General features: G+C 44.0%; 1 protein-coding gene across 1 annotated transcript in view; it reads right to left on the bottom strand.

Annotated features, from left to right (window-relative positions):
• LOC128832221 (alpha-2-macroglobulin-like) overlaps positions 1-22786 on the bottom strand; it is a 69314-nt gene that overhangs the window by 22157 nt on the left and 24371 nt on the right. Inside the window, exons 4-8 of the mRNA XM_054019416.1 lie at positions 5238-5350; positions 4752-4815; positions 3952-4094; positions 1525-1674; positions 648-818 (exon numbers count right to left, since the gene is read on the bottom strand). Of these exons, the coding sequence (XP_053875391.1) occupies positions 648-818; positions 1525-1674; positions 3952-4094; positions 4752-4815; positions 5238-5350 (641 nt within the window). The remainder of the gene's footprint in view (positions 1-647; positions 819-1524; positions 1675-3951; positions 4095-4751; positions 4816-5237; positions 5351-22786) is intronic.

Below are 22786 nucleotides of genomic sequence, written 5' to 3'. Positions count from 1 at the left end.
AAGGGAATAGGATACAGGGTCCTTTTATCTCTAGGGCACTGGTTCCAATTTTCAATCCAACCCAGGTCAGAGGTCGGAGTGAATCAGGGAATGGAATACAGTCTTATCTCTAGATGTCTGGTTCCAATCTAGCTCCAGCTCAGAGGGCATTCGTTGGTCTTGGGGGATGGTAAGGGCACATGGATTATTTTGTTTCTAGTTCACCAGTTCCAGTCTAGTCTCAAATCAGCACTGAATCCAAGGCGTTCCTATATACTAGTCATTCATTACTATGTGAAATGAGCTGGTGAGTATTAGGCCAGTTCTTAGTGGCTCAGGTGCCCCCCTTTACAAAGAACACCTTCACCATGAGCACTAACACACCCCTTTTTAGCAGCCTTGGAAGAGAGGTCAAGGATTGAAAAGCCCATGAAGACAGCATTTGCCTCACCCTAGAGGTGCTCATACCTGATCTTTCCAGGTCAAAGCTGAAGCACATTGATGAGGGACAGTGCATGGTGGAAGCTTGCACCGCCATTGTACTTGCTCCAGATATAGCTCCGTGATCGGCACTCCAGAGCAGCTAGCCCTGCACCACATGCCACTCACAGCAGGTTTAAATGTCCTCATCTCCCCACAGCCACAAGGACTGGATGAGGAGACTTTACCTTTAAGATGCTATAAGTGTCCTCTTCATCTGGCTCCGACACTGAAGCATAGGTGACTCCATTCACAATTATCTTCTCTGCGGCAATGCACTCCTCCTGGGGATCCATCGGCAGCATGTCTGCGCCATGATGATACCCCTGAAGTTCCTTCACTGATAGCAGGTTATACACCTGGGCAAACAGAACTGTGTCACTTGGCCTCATCAGTACCAAGTGCCATGAAACACCGCTGGGGGAGACAGACAGGCAAAGGCAGACAGACGGATATATACAGAGAGAAGATGGAAGTGATAGAAAATAAACCAAGAGCAGTAAATACACTACAGAGCAGGGAGAAGGAAAGCGGGAAGCTGCTTCTTTGGCTGAGGGCAGTTTGTTGCTCTGGCTATTATGATCAACTATATCAAAATACCTGCTAAAGGCTCTAATGCTCATATCAATGGCCCTTCTTTCTTAGCCAGGGACTGTTACTTACTATATGTTGGTAAAATGCCTGAGACTGGTCTAGGCCTGTAGGTGCTACACCAATATAAGTAAATAAATAAATGAATAATAGGCCCTGAACAAGAGAAAATCAGCAGCCCATTGACCAGGGCTGTTTCCAGACATGGTAGCATCCCAAAGGAGTTGAAAAAGTTCCTGCAATCTAAATGGTGCCCAGTTCTCTGCTTCTCACCTAGTGAAAGAAGATAAGATAAGGGCAGGACAGCATTAAGACATCCGCACTGACAGAAGGGATTTTTTTTTCCAGTAGATGCCACTCCTCAGCACTGAGTTGGTCTTGCTTGAACCAGGCTGCATCATTTTCTGCTACCACGGCCCCTAAGAGAAGACCAGTTCTTGCAGCTGCTGATCAATGGACCAGGCTGGCACTTACAGAGCTGGGAGAGAGCTCGGCTTCAGGCTTCATGAGGAGGACGCTCTTGTCCACAGCACAGACGGCGCACAGGGAGCCTGGGGAGGCCCCGACCCGGAGGCGAGTGTCGGAGGCGGGGAGGCCCTCGGCCGGTGAGAAATGCAAGTCAACCTGCAACCCCAGAAAAGGTATTAGAGGAGCTACTTCTCCAGGTACCGTCACACACTGCCCCGCAGCACAACTCAGTCCTGGAACCGCCGCACACAGCTCCTCCAATGCCCCTCAACCCTGCCCTGCAGCCCCCTGCTATTCCAGTGCTGGGCTCCCCACACAGCTCTGCCAATGCCCCTCAGTCCTGCCCTGCAGCCCCCTGCTATTCCAGTGCTGGGCTCCCCACACAGCTCTGCCAATGCCCCTCAGTCCTGTCCTGCAGCCCCCTGCTAGTCCAGTTCTGGGCTCCCCAAACAGATATACATTATTATCTACTGAAATTCAGTTACTCTCTAAGGTGGCATTGGAGCAATTGGTGCTTGGTAAATTCTCTGTTCACATTGATGACTCAGTTCATGATTTTATGGCTACCATGAACACCAAGACACTACCCCAAGTGGTTGCTGGCTCTGCTTGTACAGTGGACACACCCGTGCTCTCGGCCCAGAGCCTATGTTGCATCCTGAATATACCAGGAGGGATTGTGGGCCATCAGGGAGCTGATTTTACAGCAGCCCTGGTAAAATGAAGAACAGCCTAGGACCTGGATGCTGCAGATGGGTAATGGCTCCCAAGAATCCCTCCACCGGCTGGAAATTGCCAGAGCAGTGGTTTGAGCATTGGCCTCCTAAACCCAGGGTTGTGAGCTCAATCCTTGAGGGGGCCATTTAGGGATCTGGGGCAAAAAATTGGTCCTGCTAGTGAAGGCAGGGGACTGGACTTGATGACCTTTCAAGGTCCCTTCCAGTTCTATGAGATAGGTGTATATATCTCCACTCCAACAAGGCCCACTCCTCATTCTATCACCTGACAAACACTAAGCCCTCCTCTTGTTGAGTTTAGGCCAGTGATCCTCAATGAGGCTCTAGAGGTATTGGGAATACACTGAGCTACACAGGCAGTGATTTGGACCCATGTCTTCATTGGCTGATGAAGGCTAGCGGAGAATGACTGGGGCCTGGTGGAAACTGTCAACCGTTCCCAGGCTGTCAGCTTCTCTTAAGGAAGCTACTGTGTGGCTGTCACTTGATGCTGACAATCTGGCTGACTGGGGCCCAGTACCTGTTTTTCCATTTTTTGGTTAAGATTATTGAGAAGGTTGTGGTGAAACAGCTCTCACAGTATCTAGATGCCTCAGCTCCCCTTGACACTGGCCAACCTGGATACAGACCTAGATCTGGTATAGTGACTGCACTAACTGCTTAGATAGATGATCTCCAGATGATGAATAAAGACCAGGGCCCAGATCCTCAAAGATATTTAGACCCCTAACTTCTATTGAAATTAATGGAAGTTAGGCACATAAATACCTTTGATCTGGGTACAGGTGTCCAAGCGGGTATTATCAACTACCTTTGATACCACTGATCTTAAAGGGGCATTCATTTGCCTGTGAACCCTAGGAGAAGAGCGGCAGCCCTTAGGTGGCTTGGTGCCTGTCTCTCAGACGGGTCCCCAAGGATAGTTTTGGGCAATTGCTCTTCCGCTCTGAGGGCCCTCTCATGTGGGGTTGCACAGGGCACATCTTGTCCTCTCTCTTCTTCAAAGAGTATATGGGGTCATTAGGAGGACATAGGCTATGGTCTTTCAACAGGCTGAGGACACTCAGCTCTCCTCTGTCTCATCCGATCTAGTCAGTGCTACTAAATGATTTACTGATTGCTTGATACAACATGTGGCTTGGATAAGGGTAGGCTGGCTGGAGTTCAGTATGGAGGAGATGAAAGTGATGCTGGTAGGATGGAGGGAAGCAGCCAGAAGATACAGCAAGAATTAGATCTCTCCCTTGAATGGAGGCTGTATGGCTGTTACCTGTCCTCCATGATCTGCACTGGTTGCCTATCAGTTACTGGGCTGCGTTTAAGGTGATGGTAGTAAGCTAACTAGATTGTGACCTGGTTACCTGACAAACCCACCTCCCTTGCCATCCCACAGTGCCACAGTGGAGATCAGTGGAGGTGCTAGAGCTGGAGCCCTGTCAGTTTTACAAGGAGGGGCTCTTGGTAGTGTGTTGTCTGGGAGGACCCTTTGGCTATGAAATCACCTCCTCACCTCATCTGAAATACCACAAATCAGTTAATCTTAGGGCTATTTTTAATATATGGTAAAATCACCCAGAGCATTTGATGATAAGTGACTGTTTTAATGTTCGCAAATCTAAATAAATAGATACAAACAGCTGCTGCTCTCTAATCAATGACTTCAAGTGAATTGGGGTTTCTCAATCAAGACACCCACCTTATTGGCAAAGCAATTTTCGACCTGGAATTTGACTGAATCAGCAATAGGCTCCTGATTGGGTGAAATGGTGTATATGAGCATCTGTGCCAGGGGAGCAATATCAGACTCCACGGGGAGCATCAGTGAGAAGGTCCCATTAACTGGCAAATAAAACAAGAGAAAAAGGCTAAGTTACAGGAAGTTCGCTCCAGGCTAGGGCCACACACCTCTCTAGAGTCTCTAGGCTTCCCTTCATGCCAAACTTGTTACATCTGGGATTCCGACCACATGGAAACACAGGGAATGGAACTTGATTTACTGATGAGAACATCGGCTCTTACTGCTTGGGCACATACTGTTGACATGAGTTTGGTGAGACTCAATCTAGTTTTTAGAACCCCATCATTAACTGTGTCCCTCAGGAACCCAGAAGCCCCACGTGCCCCAGAAAATAAAGGGAGGATTTTGTAAGAGCCTGGTGGCTGAGGAAGGGATGGAGATTGGGTGGGATTTCTACACAAGGGTTAAAGCAAACCCAGCCTGAATTACTCAAGATGAGAGTCTCCTGAGACTGACATCAGTGACAAAGAATATATCAGTCAGGAGATGTGAGGAGCTGCGGGGGATTAGAGCTCGGCAAGAGCTGCAGAGCTAGAATGGCTATAGAGGAAAGAAATTCGTTCTCCCCCTCTTTTTTCCCCCATCTCAGGGGATGGCACACGATGATCCTCTCACTGCATATGGAAGCAGCCTGTGTTTCAGTCACAGTGGCCTAGCCTCCCGGGACAAAGATAAGGGAAGGGGTGGTGAGAGCTCACCATCACCATGCTCCACAGCCAGAGCCTGGGTCCCTGCTCGCACAATGCCTCCTTTGGCCATTACCTGCATGGAAGAAGAAGCCTTCCTGTTATGGGTATTATGAGTAGGAGGGGTGTTAGAATGGGGGAACCTGTGAGAGGAATGTCAGGAATTTTGGGCCTCAGGTGGCTGGAGCCAGCAGAGCTGCTCTATTGATCTCTGCTAGCAAAATTCTTTCTGTTTAATCAGGGGCAATAGAACCCAGTTACTCTTCTTCTCCTTATAAAATGTTGGTATTGAGCATTGGGGCTCAGAAAAGAGCATCAGCCCAAGGAAAAGAGTGTGAAGGATTATGGGTAATATAGGTACAAGTTCTTGCCCCAGGACACACACAATTTGGGGCCCAACCTAGAATTACTGTCCAGGGACTGATTGTCTGGCAGGCACTTGAGCCTATCTGTTGTTGTCACCTATATGTAGACAAAGATCAGTATGTCCAGGTTTACCAAATAGTAAAAAACGATTTCCTTCTGCTCCCCCACGGCCTCTGGCTTCAGGATATAGTGCACCCGGACTTCCTGAGTGTGGTCACAGCTGAGCATCTCTGATAATGGGGTAACTAAAAAGAACAAAACAAAAAGAAAAACCAGGCCCAGAGGCTTTATCCTTCATGTGTAATGGATTACATTTTTCTGTCATGAGTTTGTTCCTTTTTCTATTTTCACAAAACATGCAATACACATCAAATTCACTATGGGAAAATGATCCTAATCTTCAATCTATTGGGGAAATGCCTGAAAAAAACACAGAAATCACCTCCCAGAATCTACACGATTTAGACATTTATGCTCCAAGCCAGAGGGGATATGTCATCCTTTGATGACATCATTCCCATTGATTCACCGTTTGTGTTGGATTTTTAGTCAGTGATATCTGCTATTAGCAAAACTCATCCTGTAACGGCATGAAATAGGCTTTGGTTACATTTTGAAAATAGGATGCCTTAAATTAGGCACCTAAATAACTTATAAGTGGCCTGATTTGAAGAGGAGCTGAGCACCCACAGCTCCTGTTGATTTCACTAGGAGTTCGGAGTGCTCAGCCCCTATGGAAATCAGGTCACTTGTAGTTAGTTGCTTAAAAGTGGGTTTAGGGGCTGAAATTCAGGCCAGTTACAATTTGAAAATATTGGCCAGTTTCTCTGGAGCCCTTAACTTGGTGATGCTTCCCGTCTCTTAGAGAACCCTCATGGCACCCAAGCCCATGGTAAGGGTTCTTTGCCATTCCAGAAACCCAAATGTTCACCATTTGTCACTCTCAGGTTTGATTAGCCGCTTCTCTTGTTCGTGAGCTATTTTCTGAGACCGGTTTAAAAACAGCATCTGGAGAGAACCCCTCACATCAGGCCAAATCCATTGTGTGATGTTGCACTCTATATGCTTTTATGAAAATATGCTAATGAGTTAAATATAATGTAACTGGAATATGCTTCATGCAAAAGGTCTCTTGTAAGGTATCATTACAAAGCTTATCATCTACTGAGTGTGCTCATCCTATTTGTATAAATGTACCACTCATGTATCTGAAACTAGAAATATGAAATATAACTCTGAGGGCCTTTTGTAATTATGCAAAGTGTGGGCCATTCATGGTGGTTTGGAATCTTGATGACTCCCATTAACCAGGACAATCGTCTGCAGATGGCTCTCTTTTACTTGTAAGTCTCCCTGTATACCTGTGTGCTGGCAAGTGGGTAATGTTTTCCCTTTAAAAAGGTGATCAAAGTTTATGTGAACCCCTCCAGGTATTTAATAATTTCAGAAAGCCTGATTCTAGTATCACTTATACTGTATAAATCTGATATTACTCTAAACGAGTCCATGGTTTTATAATGGGGAACTAAAAAATAACAAAACAAAACAAAACCAAACGAAAAACCAGGCCCATAGGCTTTATCCTTCATGTGGAATGGATTAGATTTGTCTGTCATGAGGTTGTTCTTTGTTCTGTTTTCACAAAACCTGCAGTACACATCAACTTCACTATGGGAAAAATGTTCCTAATCTTCAATCTATTGGGGAAATGCCTGAGAAAACCACAGAAATCACCTCCCAGAATCTACACGATTTAGACATTTATGCTCCAATACGTCTGTTGGTCTATAAGGTGCCACAGGACTCTTTGTCGCTTTTGACAGATCCAGACTAACACGCCTACCCCTCTGATACTTGACACCATTTAGACAATTTCTGATGTCAATTTCTTAATGAAATGATTGAGTTCTATCTTTCTAGGCTTTTATACCATATTATCAATGCAGCTACCTGACCAACTGAATGATCCCTTAAAATTGTAGGCTAGTAAAAGAGGAAATTAATTCACAAAAGAAGACCAGGCATTTTAACTGCTTTTATTAGACCATACTGATGCATTTGAAAAGAGCCTTGCAATCAAGTCAATGTCATTTCTCCCAAATCTGGGGTGGCAGTCTCCCCTTTGCTCTGTTCTGACTTAAGAGGGACAGGAGCAGGGGCAATCCTTCTCTTGATGGCTCTCCTGCCATTCCTCTTCTTGGAAGGTAAAACCACAGGCTGATTTAAGTGCAGGACTCCGCCCTGAGAGATGGTGACACCTCCCAGCAGTTTCTTGAGCTCTGAGTCGCTGTGAATGGCCAGCTGCAAGTGGCGTGGGGAAATCCGACGCTTCTTGCTGCGTGCAGCGACTTCCCCAGCAATATCCACAATCTCATGAGTCACTTATTGAAGCACCGCGGCCATATATACTGGGGCTCCAGCTCCAATACGGTCTGCAAATTGTCCTTTGCGGAGCAATCTGTCTATGCGACTGACAGAGAACTGCAGCCCAGCCCGGGAAGAACGGGTGATTTTGGCCTTAGGGTCTTTTGCGGTTGAGGTCTCACCAGAGTGCTCAGACTCAGACTCAGACTCAGACTCAGTCTCAGTCTCAGACATGTTGCAGACTTCTAGTGTTCCAGCAACACTTGGCTTGACTTTCTTGGCTTTCTTTTGTTTTCTCTGCTTGGTTTCCCTGAGTCTTTCCTCAGGAATTGGCCTGCCTAGCTTTTTTCTTGACTTGCTTGGCTTCAGTGGATGTTTCCTTGCTTGGCTCCACTTGCCTGTGTCTTTCTTTGCTTGGCTTGCCTGACTCTCTTTCCTTCTGTTCCTGGCTCTGTTCACTTGGTTTTCTCGCTCTTATTTTGCCTTCTTTGATTTCTTCCTGGTCTGGCCTGATTATGACTGGCCTGACAATGTGTGGCTTGGCTAAGCCACCTCTTGAAATCACCACAGTAGTATGCTGACCCTGTCTGAGCCTGCAGCCTTTTATAACCTCAGAGAAAACATCCTTTCTGATTGGTTGTCTGAGAACCAATGGGCAGCTACTTCATTTGTTACCCAAGCCAGAGGGGATATGTCATCCTTTTATGACATCATTCCCATTCATTCACCCACCGTTTGTGTGGGATTTTTAGTCAGTGATATCTGCTCTTAGCAAAACTCATCCTGTAACGGCATGAAATAGGCTTTGGTTACATTTTGAAAATGAGATGCCTTAAATTAGGCACCTAAATAACTTATAAGGGGCCTGATTTGAAGAGGAGCTGAGCACCCACAGCTCCTGTTGATTTGACTAGGAGTTTTGAGTGCTCAGCACCTATGGAAATCAGGTCACTTTTAGTTAGTTGCTTAAAAGTGGGTTTAGGGGCTGAAATTCAGGCCAGTTACAATTTGAAAATATTGGCCAGTTTCTCTGGAGCCCTTAACTTGGTGATGCTTCCCATCTCTTAGAGAACCCTCACGGCACCCAAGCCCATGGTAAGGGTTCTTTGCCATTCCAGAAACCCAAATGTTCACCATTTGTCACTCTCAGGTTTGATTAGCCGCTTCTCTTGTTCGTGAGCTATTTTCTGAGACCGGTTTGAAAACAGCATCTGGAGAGAACCCCTCACATCAGGCCAAATCCATTGTGTGATGTTGCACTCTATATGCTTTTATGAAAATATGCTAATGAGTTAAATATAATGTGACTGGAATATGCTTCATGCAAAAGGTCTCTTGTAAGGTATCATTACAAAGCTTATCATCTACTGAGTGTGCTCATCCTATTTGTATAAATGTACCACTCATGTATCTGAAACTAGAAATATGAAATATAACTCTGAGGGCCTTTTGTAATTATGCAAAGTGTGGGCCATTCATGGTGGTTTGGAATCTTGATGACTCCCATTAACCAGGACAATCATCTGCAGATGGCTCTCTTTTATTTGTAAGTCTCCCTGTATACCTGTGTGCTGGCAAGTAGGTAATGTTTTCCCTTTAAAAAGGTGATCAAAGTTTATGTGAACCCCTCCAGGTATTTAATAATTTCAGAAAGCCTGATTCTAGTATCACTTATACTGTATAAATCTGATATTACTCTAAACGAGTCCATGGTTTTATAATGGGGAACTAAAAAATAACAAAACAAAACAAAACCAAACGAAAAACCAGGCCCATAGGCTTTATCCTTCATGTGGAATGGATTAGATTTGTCTGTCATGAGGTTGTTCTTTGTTCTGTTTTCACAAAACCTGCAGTACACATCAACTTCACTATGGGAAAAATGTTCCTAATCTTCAATCTATTGGGGAAATGCCTGAGAAAACCACAGAAATCACCTCCCAGAATCTACACGATTTAGACATTTATGCTCCAATACGTCTGTTGGTCTATAAGGTGCCACAGGACTCTTTGTCGCTTTTGACAGATCCAGACTAACACGCCTACCCCTCTGATACTTGACACCATTTAGACAATTTCTGATGTCAATTTCTTAATGAAATGATTGAGTTCTATCTTTCTAGGCTTTTATACCATATTATCAATGCAGCTACCTGACCAACTGAATGATCCCTTAAAATTGTAGGCTAGTAAAAGAGGAAATTAATTCACAAAAGAAGACCAGGCATTTTAACTGCTTTTATTAGACCATACTGATGCATTTGAAAAGAGCCTTGCAATCAAGTCAATGTCATTTCTCCCAAATCTGGGGTGGCAGTCTCCCCTTTGCTCTGTTCTGACTTAAGAGGGACAGGAGCAGGGGCAATCCTTCTCTTGATGGCTCTCCTGCCATTCCTCTTCTTGGAAGGTAAAACCACAGGCTGATTTAAGTGCAGGACTCCGCCCTGAGAGATGGTGACACCTCCCAGCAGTTTCTTGAGCTCTGAGTCGCTGTGAATGGCCAGCTGCAAGTGGCGTGGGGAAATCCGACGCTTCTTGCTGCGTGCAGCGACTTCCCCAGCAATATCCACAATCTCATGAGTCACTTATTGAAGCACCGCGGCCATATATACTGGGGCTCCAGCTCCAATACGGTCTGCAAATTGTCCTTTGCGGAGCAATCTGTCTATGCGACTGACAGAGAACTGCAGCCCAGCCCGGGAAGAACGGGTGATTTTGGCCTTAGGGTCTTTTGCGGTTGAGGTCTCACCAGAGTGCTCAGACTCAGACTCAGACTCAGACTCAGTCTCAGTCTCAGACATGTTGCAGACTTCTAGTGTTCCAGCAACACTTGGCTTGACTTTCTTGGCTTTCTTTTGTTTTCTCTGCTTGGTTTCCCTGAGTCTTTCCTCAGGAATTGGCCTGCCTAGCTTTTTTCTTGACTTGCTTGGCTTCAGTGGATGTTTCCTTGCTTGGCTCCACTTGCCTGTGTCTTTCTTTGCTTGGCTTGCCTGACTCTCTTTCCTTCTGTTCCTGGCTCTGTTCACTTGGTTTTCTCGCTCTTATTTTGCCTTCTTTGATTTCTTCCTGGTCTGGCCTGATTATGACTGGCCTGACAATGTGTGGCTTGGCTAAGCCACCTCTTGAAATCACCACAGTAGTATGCTGACCCTGTCTGAGCCTGCAGCCTTTTATAACCTCAGAGAAAACATCCTTTCTGATTGGTTGTCTGAGAACCAATGGGCAGCTACTTCATTTGTTACCCAAGCCAGAGGGGATATGTCATCCTTTTATGACATCATTCCCATTCATTCACCCACCGTTTGTGTGGGATTTTTAGTCAGTGATATCTGCTCTTAGCAAAACTCATCCTGTAACGGCATGAAATAGGCTTTGGTTACATTTTGAAAATGAGATGCCTTAAAATAGGCACCTAAATAACTTATAAGGGGCCTGATTTGAAGAGGAGCTGAGCACCCACAGCTCCTGTTGATTTGACTAGGAGTTTTGAGTGCTCAGCACCTATGGAAATCAGGTCACTTTTAGTTAGTTGCTTAAAAGTGGGTTTAGGGGCTGAAATTCAGGCCAGTTACAATTTGAAAATATTGGCCAGTTTCTCTGGAGCCCTTAACTTGGTGATGCTTCCCATCTCTTAGAGAACCCTCACGGCACCCAAGCCCATGGTAAGGGTTCTTTGCCATTCCAGAAACCCAAATGTTCACCATTTGTCACTCTCAGGTTTGATTAGCCGCTTCTCTTGTTCGTGAGCTATTTTCTGAGACCGGTTTGAAAACAGCATCTGGAGAGAACCCCTCACATCAGGCCAAATCCATTGTGTGATGTTGCACTCTATATGCTTTTATGAAAATATGCTAATGAGTTAAATATAATGTGACTGGAATATGCTTCATGCAAAAGGTCTCTTGTAAGGTATCATTACAAAGCTTATCATCTACTGAGTGTGCTCATCCTATTTGTATAAATGTACCACTCATGTATCTGAAACTAGAAATATGAAATATAACTCTGAGGGCCTTTTGTAATTATGCAAAGTGTGGGCCATTCATGGTGGTTTGGAATCTTGATGACTCCCATTAACCAGGACAATCGTCTGCAGATGGCTCTCTTTTATTTGTAAGTCTCCCTGTATACCTGTGTGCTGGCAAGTAGGTAATGTTTTCCCTTTAAAAAGGTGATCAAAGTTTATGTGAACCCCTCCAGGTATTTAATAATTTCAGAAAGCCTGATTCTAGTATCACTTATACTGTATAAATCTGATATTACTCTAAACGAGTCCATGGTTTTATAATGGGGAACTAAAAAATAACAAAACAAAACAAAACCAAACGAAAAACCAGGCCCATAGGCTTTATCCTTCATGTGGAATGGATTAAATTTGTCTGTCATGAGGTTGTTCTTTGTTCTGTTTTCACAAAACCTGCAGTACACATCAACTTCACTATGGGAAAAATGTTCCTAATCTTCAATCTATTGGGGAAATGCCTGAGAAAACCACAGAAATCACCTCCCAGAATCTACACGATTTAGACATTTATGCTCCAATACGTCTGTTGGTCTAAGGTGCCACAGGACTCTTTGTCGCTTTTGACAGATCCAGACTAACACGCCTACCCCTCTGATACTTGACACCATTTAGACAATTTCTGATGTCAATTTCTTAATGAAATGATTGAGTTCTATCTTTCTAGGCTTTTATACCATATTATCAATGCAGCTACCTGACCAACTGAATGATCCCTTAAAATTGTAGGCTAGTAAAAGAGGAAATTAATTCACAAAAGAAGACCAGGCATTTTAACTGCTTTTATTAGACCATACTGATGCATTTGAAAAGAGCCTTGCAATCAAGTCAATGTCATTTCTCCCAAATCTGGGGTGGCAGTCTCCCCTTTGCTCTGTTCTCACTTAAGAGGGACAGGAGCAGGGGCAATCCTTCTCTTGATGGCTCTCCTGCCATTCCTCTTCTTGGAAGGTAAAACCACAGGCTGATTTAAGTGCAGGACTCCGCCCTGAGAGATGGTGACACCTCCCAGCAGTTTCTTGAGCTCTGAGTCGCTGAGAATGGCCAGCTGCAAGTGGCGTGGGGAAATCCGACGCTTCTTGCTGCGTGCAGCGACTTCCCCAGCAATATCCACAATCTCATGAGTCACTTATTGAAGCACCGCGGCCATATATACTGGGGCTCCAGCTCCAATACGGTCTGCAAATTGTCCTTTGCGGAGCAATCTGTCTATGCGACTGACAGAGAACTGCAGCCCAGCCCGGGAAGAACGGGTGATTTTGGCCTTAGGGTCTTTTGCGGTTGAGGTCTCACCAGAGTGCTCAGACTCAGACTCAGACTCAGACTCAGTCTCAGTCTCAGACATGTTGCAGACTTCTAGTGTTCCAGCAACACTTGGCTTGACTTTCTTGGCTTTCTTTTGTTTTCTCTGCTTGGTTTCCCTGAGTCTTTCCTCAGGAATTGGCCTGCCTAGCTTTTTTCTTGACTTGCTTGGCTTCAGTGGATGTTTCCTTGCTTGGCTCCACTTGCCTGTGTCTTTCTTTGCTTGGCTTGCCTGACTCTCTTTCCTTCTGTTCCTGGCTCTGTTCACTTGGTTTTCTCGCTCTTATTTTGCCTTCTTTGATTTCTTCCTGGTCTGGCCTGATTATGACTGGCCTGACAATGTGTGGCTTGGCTAAGCCACCTCTTGAAATCACCACAGTAGTATGCTGACCCTGTCTGAGCCTGCAGCCTTTTATAACCTCAGAGAAAACATCCTTTCTGATTGGTTGTCTGAGAACCAATGGGCAGCTACTTCATTTGTTACCCAAGCCAGAGGGGATATGTCATCCTTTTATGACATCATTCCCATTCATTCACCCACCGTTTGTGTGGGATTTTTAGTCAGTGATATCTGCTCTTAGCAAAACTCATCCTGTAACGGCATTAAATAGGCTTTGGTTACATTTTGAAAATGAGATGCCTTAAATTAGGCACCTAAATAACTTATAAGGGGCCTGATTTGAAGAGGAGCTGAGCACCCACAGCTCCTGTTGATTTGACTAGGAGTTTTGAGTGCTCAGCACCTATGGAAATCAGGTCACTTTTAGTTAGTTGCTTAAAAGTGGGTTTAGGGGCTGAAATTCAGGCCAGTTACAATTTGAAAATATTGGCCAGTTTCTCTGGAGCCCTTAACTTGGTGATGCTTCCCATCTCTTAGAGAACCCTCACGGCACCCAAGCCCATGGTAAGGGTTCTTTGCCATTCCAGAAACCCAAATGTTCACCATTTGTCACTCTCAGGTTTGATTAGCCGCTTCTCTTGTTCGTGAGCTATTTTCTGAGACCGGTTTGAAAACAGCATCTGGAGAGAACCCCTCACATCAGGCCAAATCCATTGTGTGATGTTGCACTCTATATGCTTTTATGAAAATATGCTAATGAGTTAAATATAATGTGACTGGAATATGCTTCATGCAAAAGGTCTCTTGTAAGGTATCATTACAAAGCTTATCATCTACTGAGTGTGCTCATCCTATTTGTATAAATGTACCACTCATGTATCTGAAACTAGAAATATGAAATATAACTCTGAGGGCCTTTTGTAATTATGCAAAGTGTGGGCCATTCATGGTGGTTTGGAATCTTGATGACTCCCATTAACCAGGACAATCGTCTGCAGATGGCTCTCTTTTATTTGTAAGTCTCCCTGTATACCTGTGTGCTGGCAAGTAGGTAATGTTTTCCCTTTAAAAAGGTGATCAAAGTTTATGTGAACCCCTCCAGGTATTTAATAATTTCAGAAAGCCTGATTCTAGTATCACTTATACTGTATAAATCTGATATTACTCTAAACGAGTCCATGGTTTTATAATGGGGAACTAAAAAATAACAAAACAAAACAAAACCAAACGAAAAACCAGGCCCATAGGCTTTATCCTTCATGTGGAATGGATTAAATTTGTCTGTCATGAGGTTGTTCTTTGTTCTGTTTTCACAAAACCTGCAGTACACATCAACTTCACTATGGGAAAAATGTTCCTAATCTTCAATCTATTGGGGAAATGCCTGAGAAAACCACAGAAATCACCTCCCAGAATCTACACGATTTAGACATTTATGCTCCAATACGTCTGTTGGTCTATAAGGTGCCACAGGACTCTTTGTCGCTTTTGACAGATCCAGACTAACACGCCTACCCCTCTGATACTTGACACCATTTAGACAATTTCTGATGTCAATTTCTTAATGAAATGATTGAGTTCTATCTTTCTAGGCTTTTATACCATATTATCAATGCAGCTACCTGACCAACTGAATGATCCCTTAAAATTGTAGGCTAGTAAAAGAGGAAATTAATTCACAAAAGAAGACCAGGCATTTTAACTGCTTTTATTAGACCATACTGATGCATTTGAAAAGAGCCTTGCAATCAAGTCAATGTCATTTCTCCCAAATCTGGGGTGGCAGTCTCCCCTTTGCTCTGTTCTCACTTAAGAGGGACAGGAGCAGGGGCAATCCTTCTCTTGATGGCTCTCCTGCCATTCCTCTTCTTGGAAGGTAAAACCACAGGCTGATTTAAGTGCAGGACTCCGCCCTGAGAGATGGTGACACCTCCCAGCAGTTTCTTGAGCTCTGAGTCGCTGAGAATGGCCAGCTGCAAGTGGCGTGGGGAAATCCGACGCTTCTTGCTGCGTGCAGCGACTTCCCCAGCAATATCCACAATCTCATGAGTCACTTATTGAAGCACCGCGGCCATATATACTGGGGCTCCATCTCCAATACGGTCTGCAAATTGTCCTTTGCGGAGCAATCTGTCTATGCGACTGACAGAGAACTGCAGCCCAGCCCGGGAAGAACGGGTGATTTTGGCCTTAGGGTCTTTTGCGGTTGAGGTCTCACCAGAGTGCTCAGACTCAGACTCAGACTCAGACTCAGTCTCAGACATGTTGCAGACTTCTAGTGTTCCAGCAACACTTGGCTTGACTTTCTTGGCTTTCTTTTGTTTTCTCTGCTTGGTTTCCCTGAGTCTTTCCTCAGGAATTGGCCTGCCTAGCTTTTTTCTTGACTTGCTTGGCTTCAGTGGATGTTTCCTTGCTTGGCTCCACTTGCCTGTGTCTTTCTTTGCTTGGCTTGCCTGACTCTCTTTCCTTCTGTTCCTGGCTCTGTTCACTTGGTTTTCTCGCTCTTATTTTGCCTTCTTTGATTTCTTCCTGGTCTGGCCTGATTATGACTGGCCTGACAAAGTGTGGCTTGGCTAAGCCACCTCTTGAAATCACCACAATAGTATGCTGACCCTGTCTGAGCCTGCAGCCTTTTATAACCTCAGAGAAAACATCCTTTCTGATTGGTTGTCTGAGAACCAATGGGCAGCTACTTCATTTGTTACCCAAGCCAGAGGGGATATGTCATCCTTTTATGACATCATTCCCATTCATTCACACACCGTTTGTGTGGGATTTTTAGTCAGTGATATCTGCTCTTAGCAAAACTCATCCTGTAACGGCATGAAATAGGCTTTGGTTACATTTTGAAAATGAGATGCCTTAAATTAGGCACCTAAATAACTTATAAGGGGCCTGATTTGAAGAGGAGCTGAGCACCCACAGCTCCTGTTGATTTGACTAGGAGTTTTGAGTGCTCAGCACCTATGGAAATCAGGTCACTTTTAGTTAGTTGCTTAAAAGTGGGTTTAGGGGCTGAAATTCAGGCCAGTTACAACTTGAAAATATTGGCCAGTTTCTCTGGAGCCCTTAACTTGGTGATGCTTCCCATCTCTTAGAGAACCCTCATGGCACCCAAGCCCATGGTAAGGGTTCTTTGCCATTCCAGAAACCCAAATGTTCACCATTTGTCACTCTCAGGTTTGATTAGCCGCTTCTCTTGTTCGTGAGCTATTTTCTGAGACCGGTTTAAAAACAGCATCTGGAGAGAAGCCCTCACATCAGGCCAAATCCATTGTGTGATGTTGCACTCTATATGCTTTTATGAAAATATGCTAATGAGTTAAATATAATGTAACTGGAATATGCTTCATGCAAAAGGTCTCTTGTAAGGTATCATTACAAAGCTTATCATCTACTGAGTGTGCTCATCCTATTTGTATAAATGTACCACTCATGTATCTGAAACTAGAAATATGAAATATAACTCTGAGGGCCTTTTGTAATTATGCAAAGTGTGGGCCATTCATGGTGGTTTGGAATCTTGATGACTCCCATTAACCAGGACAATCGTCTGCAGATGGCTCTCTTTTATTTGTAAGTCTCCCTGTATACCTGTGTGCTGGCAAGTAGGTAATGTTTTCCCTTTAAAAAGGTGATCAAAGTTTATGTGAACCCCTCCAGGTATTTAATAATTTCAGAAAGCCTGATTCTAGTATCACTTATACTGTATAAATCTGATATTACTCTAAACGAGTCCATGGTTTTATAATGGGGAACTAAAAAATAACAAAACAAAACAAAACCAAACGAAAAACCAGGCCCATAGGCTTTATCCTTCATGTGGAATGGATTAAATTTGTCTGTCATGAGGTTGTTCTTTGTTCTGTTTTCACAAAACCTGCAGTACACATCAACTTCACTATGGGAAAAATGTTCCTAATCTTCAATCTATTGGGGAAATGCCTGAGAAAACCACAGAAATCACCTCCCAGAATCTACACGATTTAGACATTTATGCTCCAATACGTCTGTTGGTCTATAAGGTGCCACAGGACTCTTTGTCGCTTTTTACAGATCCAGACTAACACGCCTACCCCTCTGATACTTGACACCATTTAGACAATTTCTGATGTCAATTTCTTAATGAAATGATTGAGTTCTATCTTTCTAGGCTTTTATACCATATTATCAATGCAGCTACCTGACCAACTGAATGATCCCTTAAAATTGTAGGCTAGTAAAAGAGGAAATTAATTCACAAAAGAAGACCAGGCATTTTAACTGCTTTTATTAGACCATACTGATGCATTTGAAAAGAGCCTTGCAATCAAGTCAATGTCATTTCTCCCAAATCTGGGGTGGCAGTCTCCCCTTTGCTCTGTTCTGACTTAAGAGGGACAGGAGCAGGGGCAATCCTTCTCTTGATGGCTCTCCTGCCATTCCTCTTCTTGGAAGGTAAAACCACAGGCTGATTTAAGTGCAGGACTCCGCCCTGAGAGATGGTGACACCTCCCAGCAGTTTCTTGAGCTCTGAGTCGCTGAGAATGGCCAGCTGCAAGTGGCGTGGGGAAATCCGACGCTTCTTGCTGCGTGCAGCGACTTCCCCAGCAATATCCACAATCTCATGAGTCACTTATTGAAGCACTGCGGCCATATATACTGGGGCTCCATCTCCAATACGGTCTGCAAATTGTCCTTTGCGGAGCAATCTGTCTATGCGACTGACAGAGAACTGCAGCCCAGCCCGGGAAGAACGGGTGATTTTGGCCTTAGGGTCTTTTGCGGTTGAGGTCTCACCAGAGTGCTCAGACTCAGACTCAGACTCAGACTCAGACTCAGACTCAGTCTCAGACATGTTGCAGACTTCTAGTGTTCCAGCAACACTTGGCTTGACTTTCTTGGCTTTCTTTTGTTTTCTCTGCTTGGTTTCCCTGAGTCTTTCCTCAGGAATTGGCCTGCCTAGCTTTTTTCTTGACTTGCTTGGCTTCAGTGGATGTTTCCTTGCTTGGCTCCACTTGCCTGTGTCTTTCTTTGCTTGGCTTGCCTGACTCTCTTTCCTTCTGTTCCTGGCTCTGTTCACTTGGTTTTCTCGCTCTTATTTTGCCTTCTTTGATTTCTTCCTGGTCTGGCCTGATTATGACTGGCCTGACAAAGTGTGGCTTGGCTAAGCCACCTCTTGAAATCACCACAGTAGTATGCTGACCCTGTCTGAGCCTGCAGCCTTTTATAACCTCAGAGAAAACATCCTTTCTGATTGGTTGTCTGAGAACCAATGGGCAGCTACTTCATTTGTTACCCAAGCCAGAGGGGATATGTCATCCTTTTATGACATCATTCCCATTCATTCACACACCGTTTGTGTGGGATTTTTAGTCAGTGATATCTGCTCTTAGCAAAACTCATCCTGTAACGGCATGAAATAGGCTTTGGTTACATTTTGAAAATGAGATGCCTTAAATTAGGCACCTAAATAACTTATAAGGGGCCTGATTTGAAGAGGAGCTGAGCACCCACAGCTCCTGTTGATTTGACTAGGAGTTTTGAGTGCTCAGCACCTATGGAAATCAGGTCACTTTTAGTTAGTTGCTTAAAAGTGGGTTTAGGGGCTGAAATTCAGGCCAGTTACAACTTGAAAATATTGGCCAGTTTCTCTGGAGCCCTTAACTTGGTGATGCTTCCCGTCTCTTAGAGAACCCTCATGGCACCCAAGCCCATGGTAAGGGTTCTTTGCCATTCCAGAAACCCAAATGTTCACCATTTGTCACTCTCAGGTTTGATTAGCCGCTTCTCTTGTTCGTGAGCTATTTTCTGAGACCGGTTTAAAAACAGCATCTGGAGAGAACCCCTCACATCAGGCCAAATCCATTGTGTGATGTTGCACTCTATATGCTTTTATGAAAATATGCTAATGAGTTAAATATAATGTAACTGGAATATGCTTCATGCAAAAGGTCTCTTGTAAGGTATCATTACAAAGCTTATCATCTACTGAGTGTGCTCATCCTATTTGTATAAATGTACCACTCATGTATCTGAAACTAGAAATATGAAATATAACTCTGAGGGCCTTTTGTAATTATGCAAAGTGTGGGCCATTCATGGTGGTTTGGAATCTTGATGACTCCCATTAACCAGGACAATCGTCTGCAGATGGCTCTCTTTTATTTGTAAGTCTCCCTGTATACCTGTGTGCTGGCAAGTAGGTAATGTTTTCCCTTTAAAAAGGTGATCAAAGTTTATGTGAACCCCTCCAGGTATTTAATAATTTCAGAAAGCCTGATTCTAGTATCACTTATACTGTATAAATCTGATATTACTCTAAACGAGTCCATGGTTTTATAATGGGGAACTAAAAAATAACAAAACAAAACAAAACCAAACGAAAAACCAGGCCCATAGGCTTTATCCTTCATGTGGAATGGATTAAATTTGTCTGTCATGAGGTTGTTCTTTGTTCTGTTTTCACAAAACCTGCAGTACACATCAACTTCACTATGGGAAAAATGTTCCTAATCTTCAATCTATTGGGGAAATGCCTGAGAAAACCACAGAAATCACCTCCCAGAATCTACACGATTTAGACATTTATGCTCCAATACGTCTGTTGGTCTATAAGGTGCCACAGGACTCTTTGTCGCTTTTGACAGATCCAGACTAACACGCCTACCCCTCTGATACTTGACACCATTTAGACAATTTCTGATGTCAATTTCTTAATGAAATGATTGAGTTCTATCTTTCTAGGCTTTTATACCATATTATCAATGCAGCTACCTGACCAACTGAATGATCCCTTAAAATTGTAGGCTAGTAAAAGAGGAAATTAATTCACAAAAGAAGACCAGGCATTTTAACTGCTTTTATTAGACCATACTGATGCATTTGAAAAGAGCCTTGCAATCAAGTCAATGTCATTTCTCCCAAATCTGGGGTGGCAGTCTCCCCTTTGCTCTGTTCTGACTTAAGAGGGACAGGAGCAGGGGCAATCCTTCTCTTGATGGCTCTCCTGCCATTCCTCTTCTTGGAAGGTAAAACCACAGGCTGATTTAAGTGCAGGACTCCGCCCTGAGAGATGGTGACACCTCCCAGCAGTTTCTTGAGCTCTGAGTCGCTGAGAATGGCCAGCTGCAAGTGGCGTGGGGAAATCCGACGCTTCTTGCTGCGTGCAGCGACTTCCCCAGCAATATCCACAATCTCATGAGTCACTTATTGAAGCACCGCGGCCATATATACTGGGGCTCCATCTCCAATACGGTCTGCAAATTGTCCTTTGCGGAGCAATCTGTCTATGCGACTGACAGAGAACTGCAGCCCAGCCCGGGAAGAACGGGTGATTTTGGCCTTAGGGTCTTTTGCGGTTGAGGTCTCACCAGAGTGCTCAGACTCAGACTCAGACTCAGACTCAGTCTCAGACATGTTGCAGACTTCTAGTGTTCCAGCAACACTTGGCTTGACTTTCTTGGCTTTCTTTTGTTTTCTCTGCTTGGTTTCCCTGAGTCTTTCCTCAGGAATTGGCCTGCCTAGCTTTTTTCTTGACTTGCTTGGCTTCAGTGGATGTTTCCTTGCTTGGCTCCACTTGCCTGTGTCTTTCTTTGCTTGGCTTGCCTGACTCTCTTTCCTTCTGTTCCTGGCTCTGTTCACTTGGTTTTCTCGCTCTTATTTTGCCTTCTTTGATTTCTTCCTGGTCTGGCCTGATTATGACTGGCCTGACCAAGTGTGGCTTGGCTAAGCCACCTCTTGAAATCACCACAATAGTATGCTGACCCTGTCTGAGCCTGCAGCCTTTTATAACCTCAGAGAAAACATCCTTTCTGATTGGTTGTCTGAGAACCAATGGGCAGCTACTTCATTTGTTACCCAAGCCAGAGGGGATATGTCATCCTTTTATGACATCATTCCCATTCATTCACCCACCGTTTGTGTGGGATTTTTAGTCAGTGATATCTGCTCTTAGCAAAACTCATCCTGTAACGGCATGAAATAGGCTTTGGTTACATTTTGAAAATGAGATGCCTTAAATTAGGCACCTAAATAACTTATAAGTGGCCTGATTTGAAGAGGAGCTGAGCACCCACAGCTCCTGTTGATTTGACTAGGAGTTTTGAGTGCTCAGCACCTATGGAAATCAGGTCACTTTTAGTTAGTTGCTTAAAAGTGGGTTTAGGGGCTGAAATTCAGGCCAGTTACAATTTGAAACTATTGGCCAATTTCTCTGGAGCCCTTAACTTGGTGATGCTTCCCGTCTCTTAGAGAACCCTCATGGCACCCAAGCCCATGGTAAGGGTTCTTTGCCATTCCAGAAACCCAAATGTTCACCATTTGTCACTCTCAGGTTTGATTAGCCGCTTCTCTTGTTCGTGAGCTATTTTCTGAGACCGGTTTAAAAACAGCATCTGGAGAGAACCCCTCACATCAGGCCAAATCCATTGTGTGATGTTGCACTCTATATGCTTTTATGAAAATATGCTAATGAGTTAAATATAATGTAACTGGAATATGCTTCATGCAAAAGGTCTCTTGTAAGGTATCATTACAAAGCTTATCATCTACTGAGTGTGCTCATCCTATTTGTATAAATGTACCACTCATGTATCTGAAACTAGAAATATGAAATATAACTCTGAGGGCCTTTTGTAATTATGCAAAGTGTGGGCCATTCATGGTGGTTTGGAATCTTGATGACTCCCATTAACCAGGACAATCGTCTGCAGATGGCTCTCTTTTACTTGTAAGTCTCCCTGTATACCTGTGTGCTGGCAAGTGGGTAATGTTTTCCCTTTAAAAAGGTGATCAAAGTTTATGTGAACCCCTCCAGGTATTTAATAATTTCAGAAAGCCTGATTCTAGCATCACTTATACTGTATAAATCTGATATTACTCTAAACGAGTCCATGGTTTTATAATGGGGAACTAAAAAATAACAAAACAAAACAAAACCAAACGAAAAACCAGGCCCATAGGCTTTATCCTTCATGTGGAATGGATTAAATTTGTCTGTCATGAGGTTGTTCTTTTTTCTGTTTTCACAAAACCTGCAGTACACATCAACTTCACTATGGGAAAAATGTTCCTAATCTTCAATCTATTGGGGAAATGCCTGAGAAAACCACAGAAATCACCTCCCAGAATCTACACGATTTAGACATTTATGCTCCAATACGTCTGTTGGTCTATAAGGTGCCACAGGACTCTTTGTCGCTTTTGACAGATCCAGACTAACACGCCTACCCCTCTGATACTTGACACCATTTAGACAATTTCTGATGTCAATTTCTTAATGAAATGATTGAGTTCTATCTTTCTAGGCTTTTATACCATATTATCAATGCAGCTACCTGACCAACTGAATGATCCCTTAAAATCGTAGGCTAGTAAAAGAGGAAATTAATTCACAAAAGAAGACCAGGCATTTTAACTGCTTTTATTAGACCATACTGATGCATTTGAAAAGAGCCTTGCAATCAAGTCAATGTCATTTCTCCCAAATCTGGGGTGGCAGTCTCCCCTTTGCTCTGTTCTCACTTAAGAGGGACAGGAGCAGGGGCAATCCTTCTCTTGATGGCTCTCCTGCCATTCCTCTTCTTGGAAGGTAAAACCACAGGCTGATTTAAGTGCAGGACTCCGCCCTGAGAGATGGTGACACCTCCCAGCAGTTTCTTGAGCTCTGAGTCG

The sequence above is a fragment of the Malaclemys terrapin genome, chromosome 1, assembly GCF_027887155.1.
Source record: "Malaclemys terrapin pileata isolate rMalTer1 chromosome 1, rMalTer1.hap1, whole genome shotgun sequence".
Taxonomy (NCBI): domain Eukaryota; kingdom Metazoa; phylum Chordata; order Testudines; family Emydidae; genus Malaclemys; species Malaclemys terrapin.
This window is presented reverse-complemented; position numbering and strand designations above follow the sequence as displayed.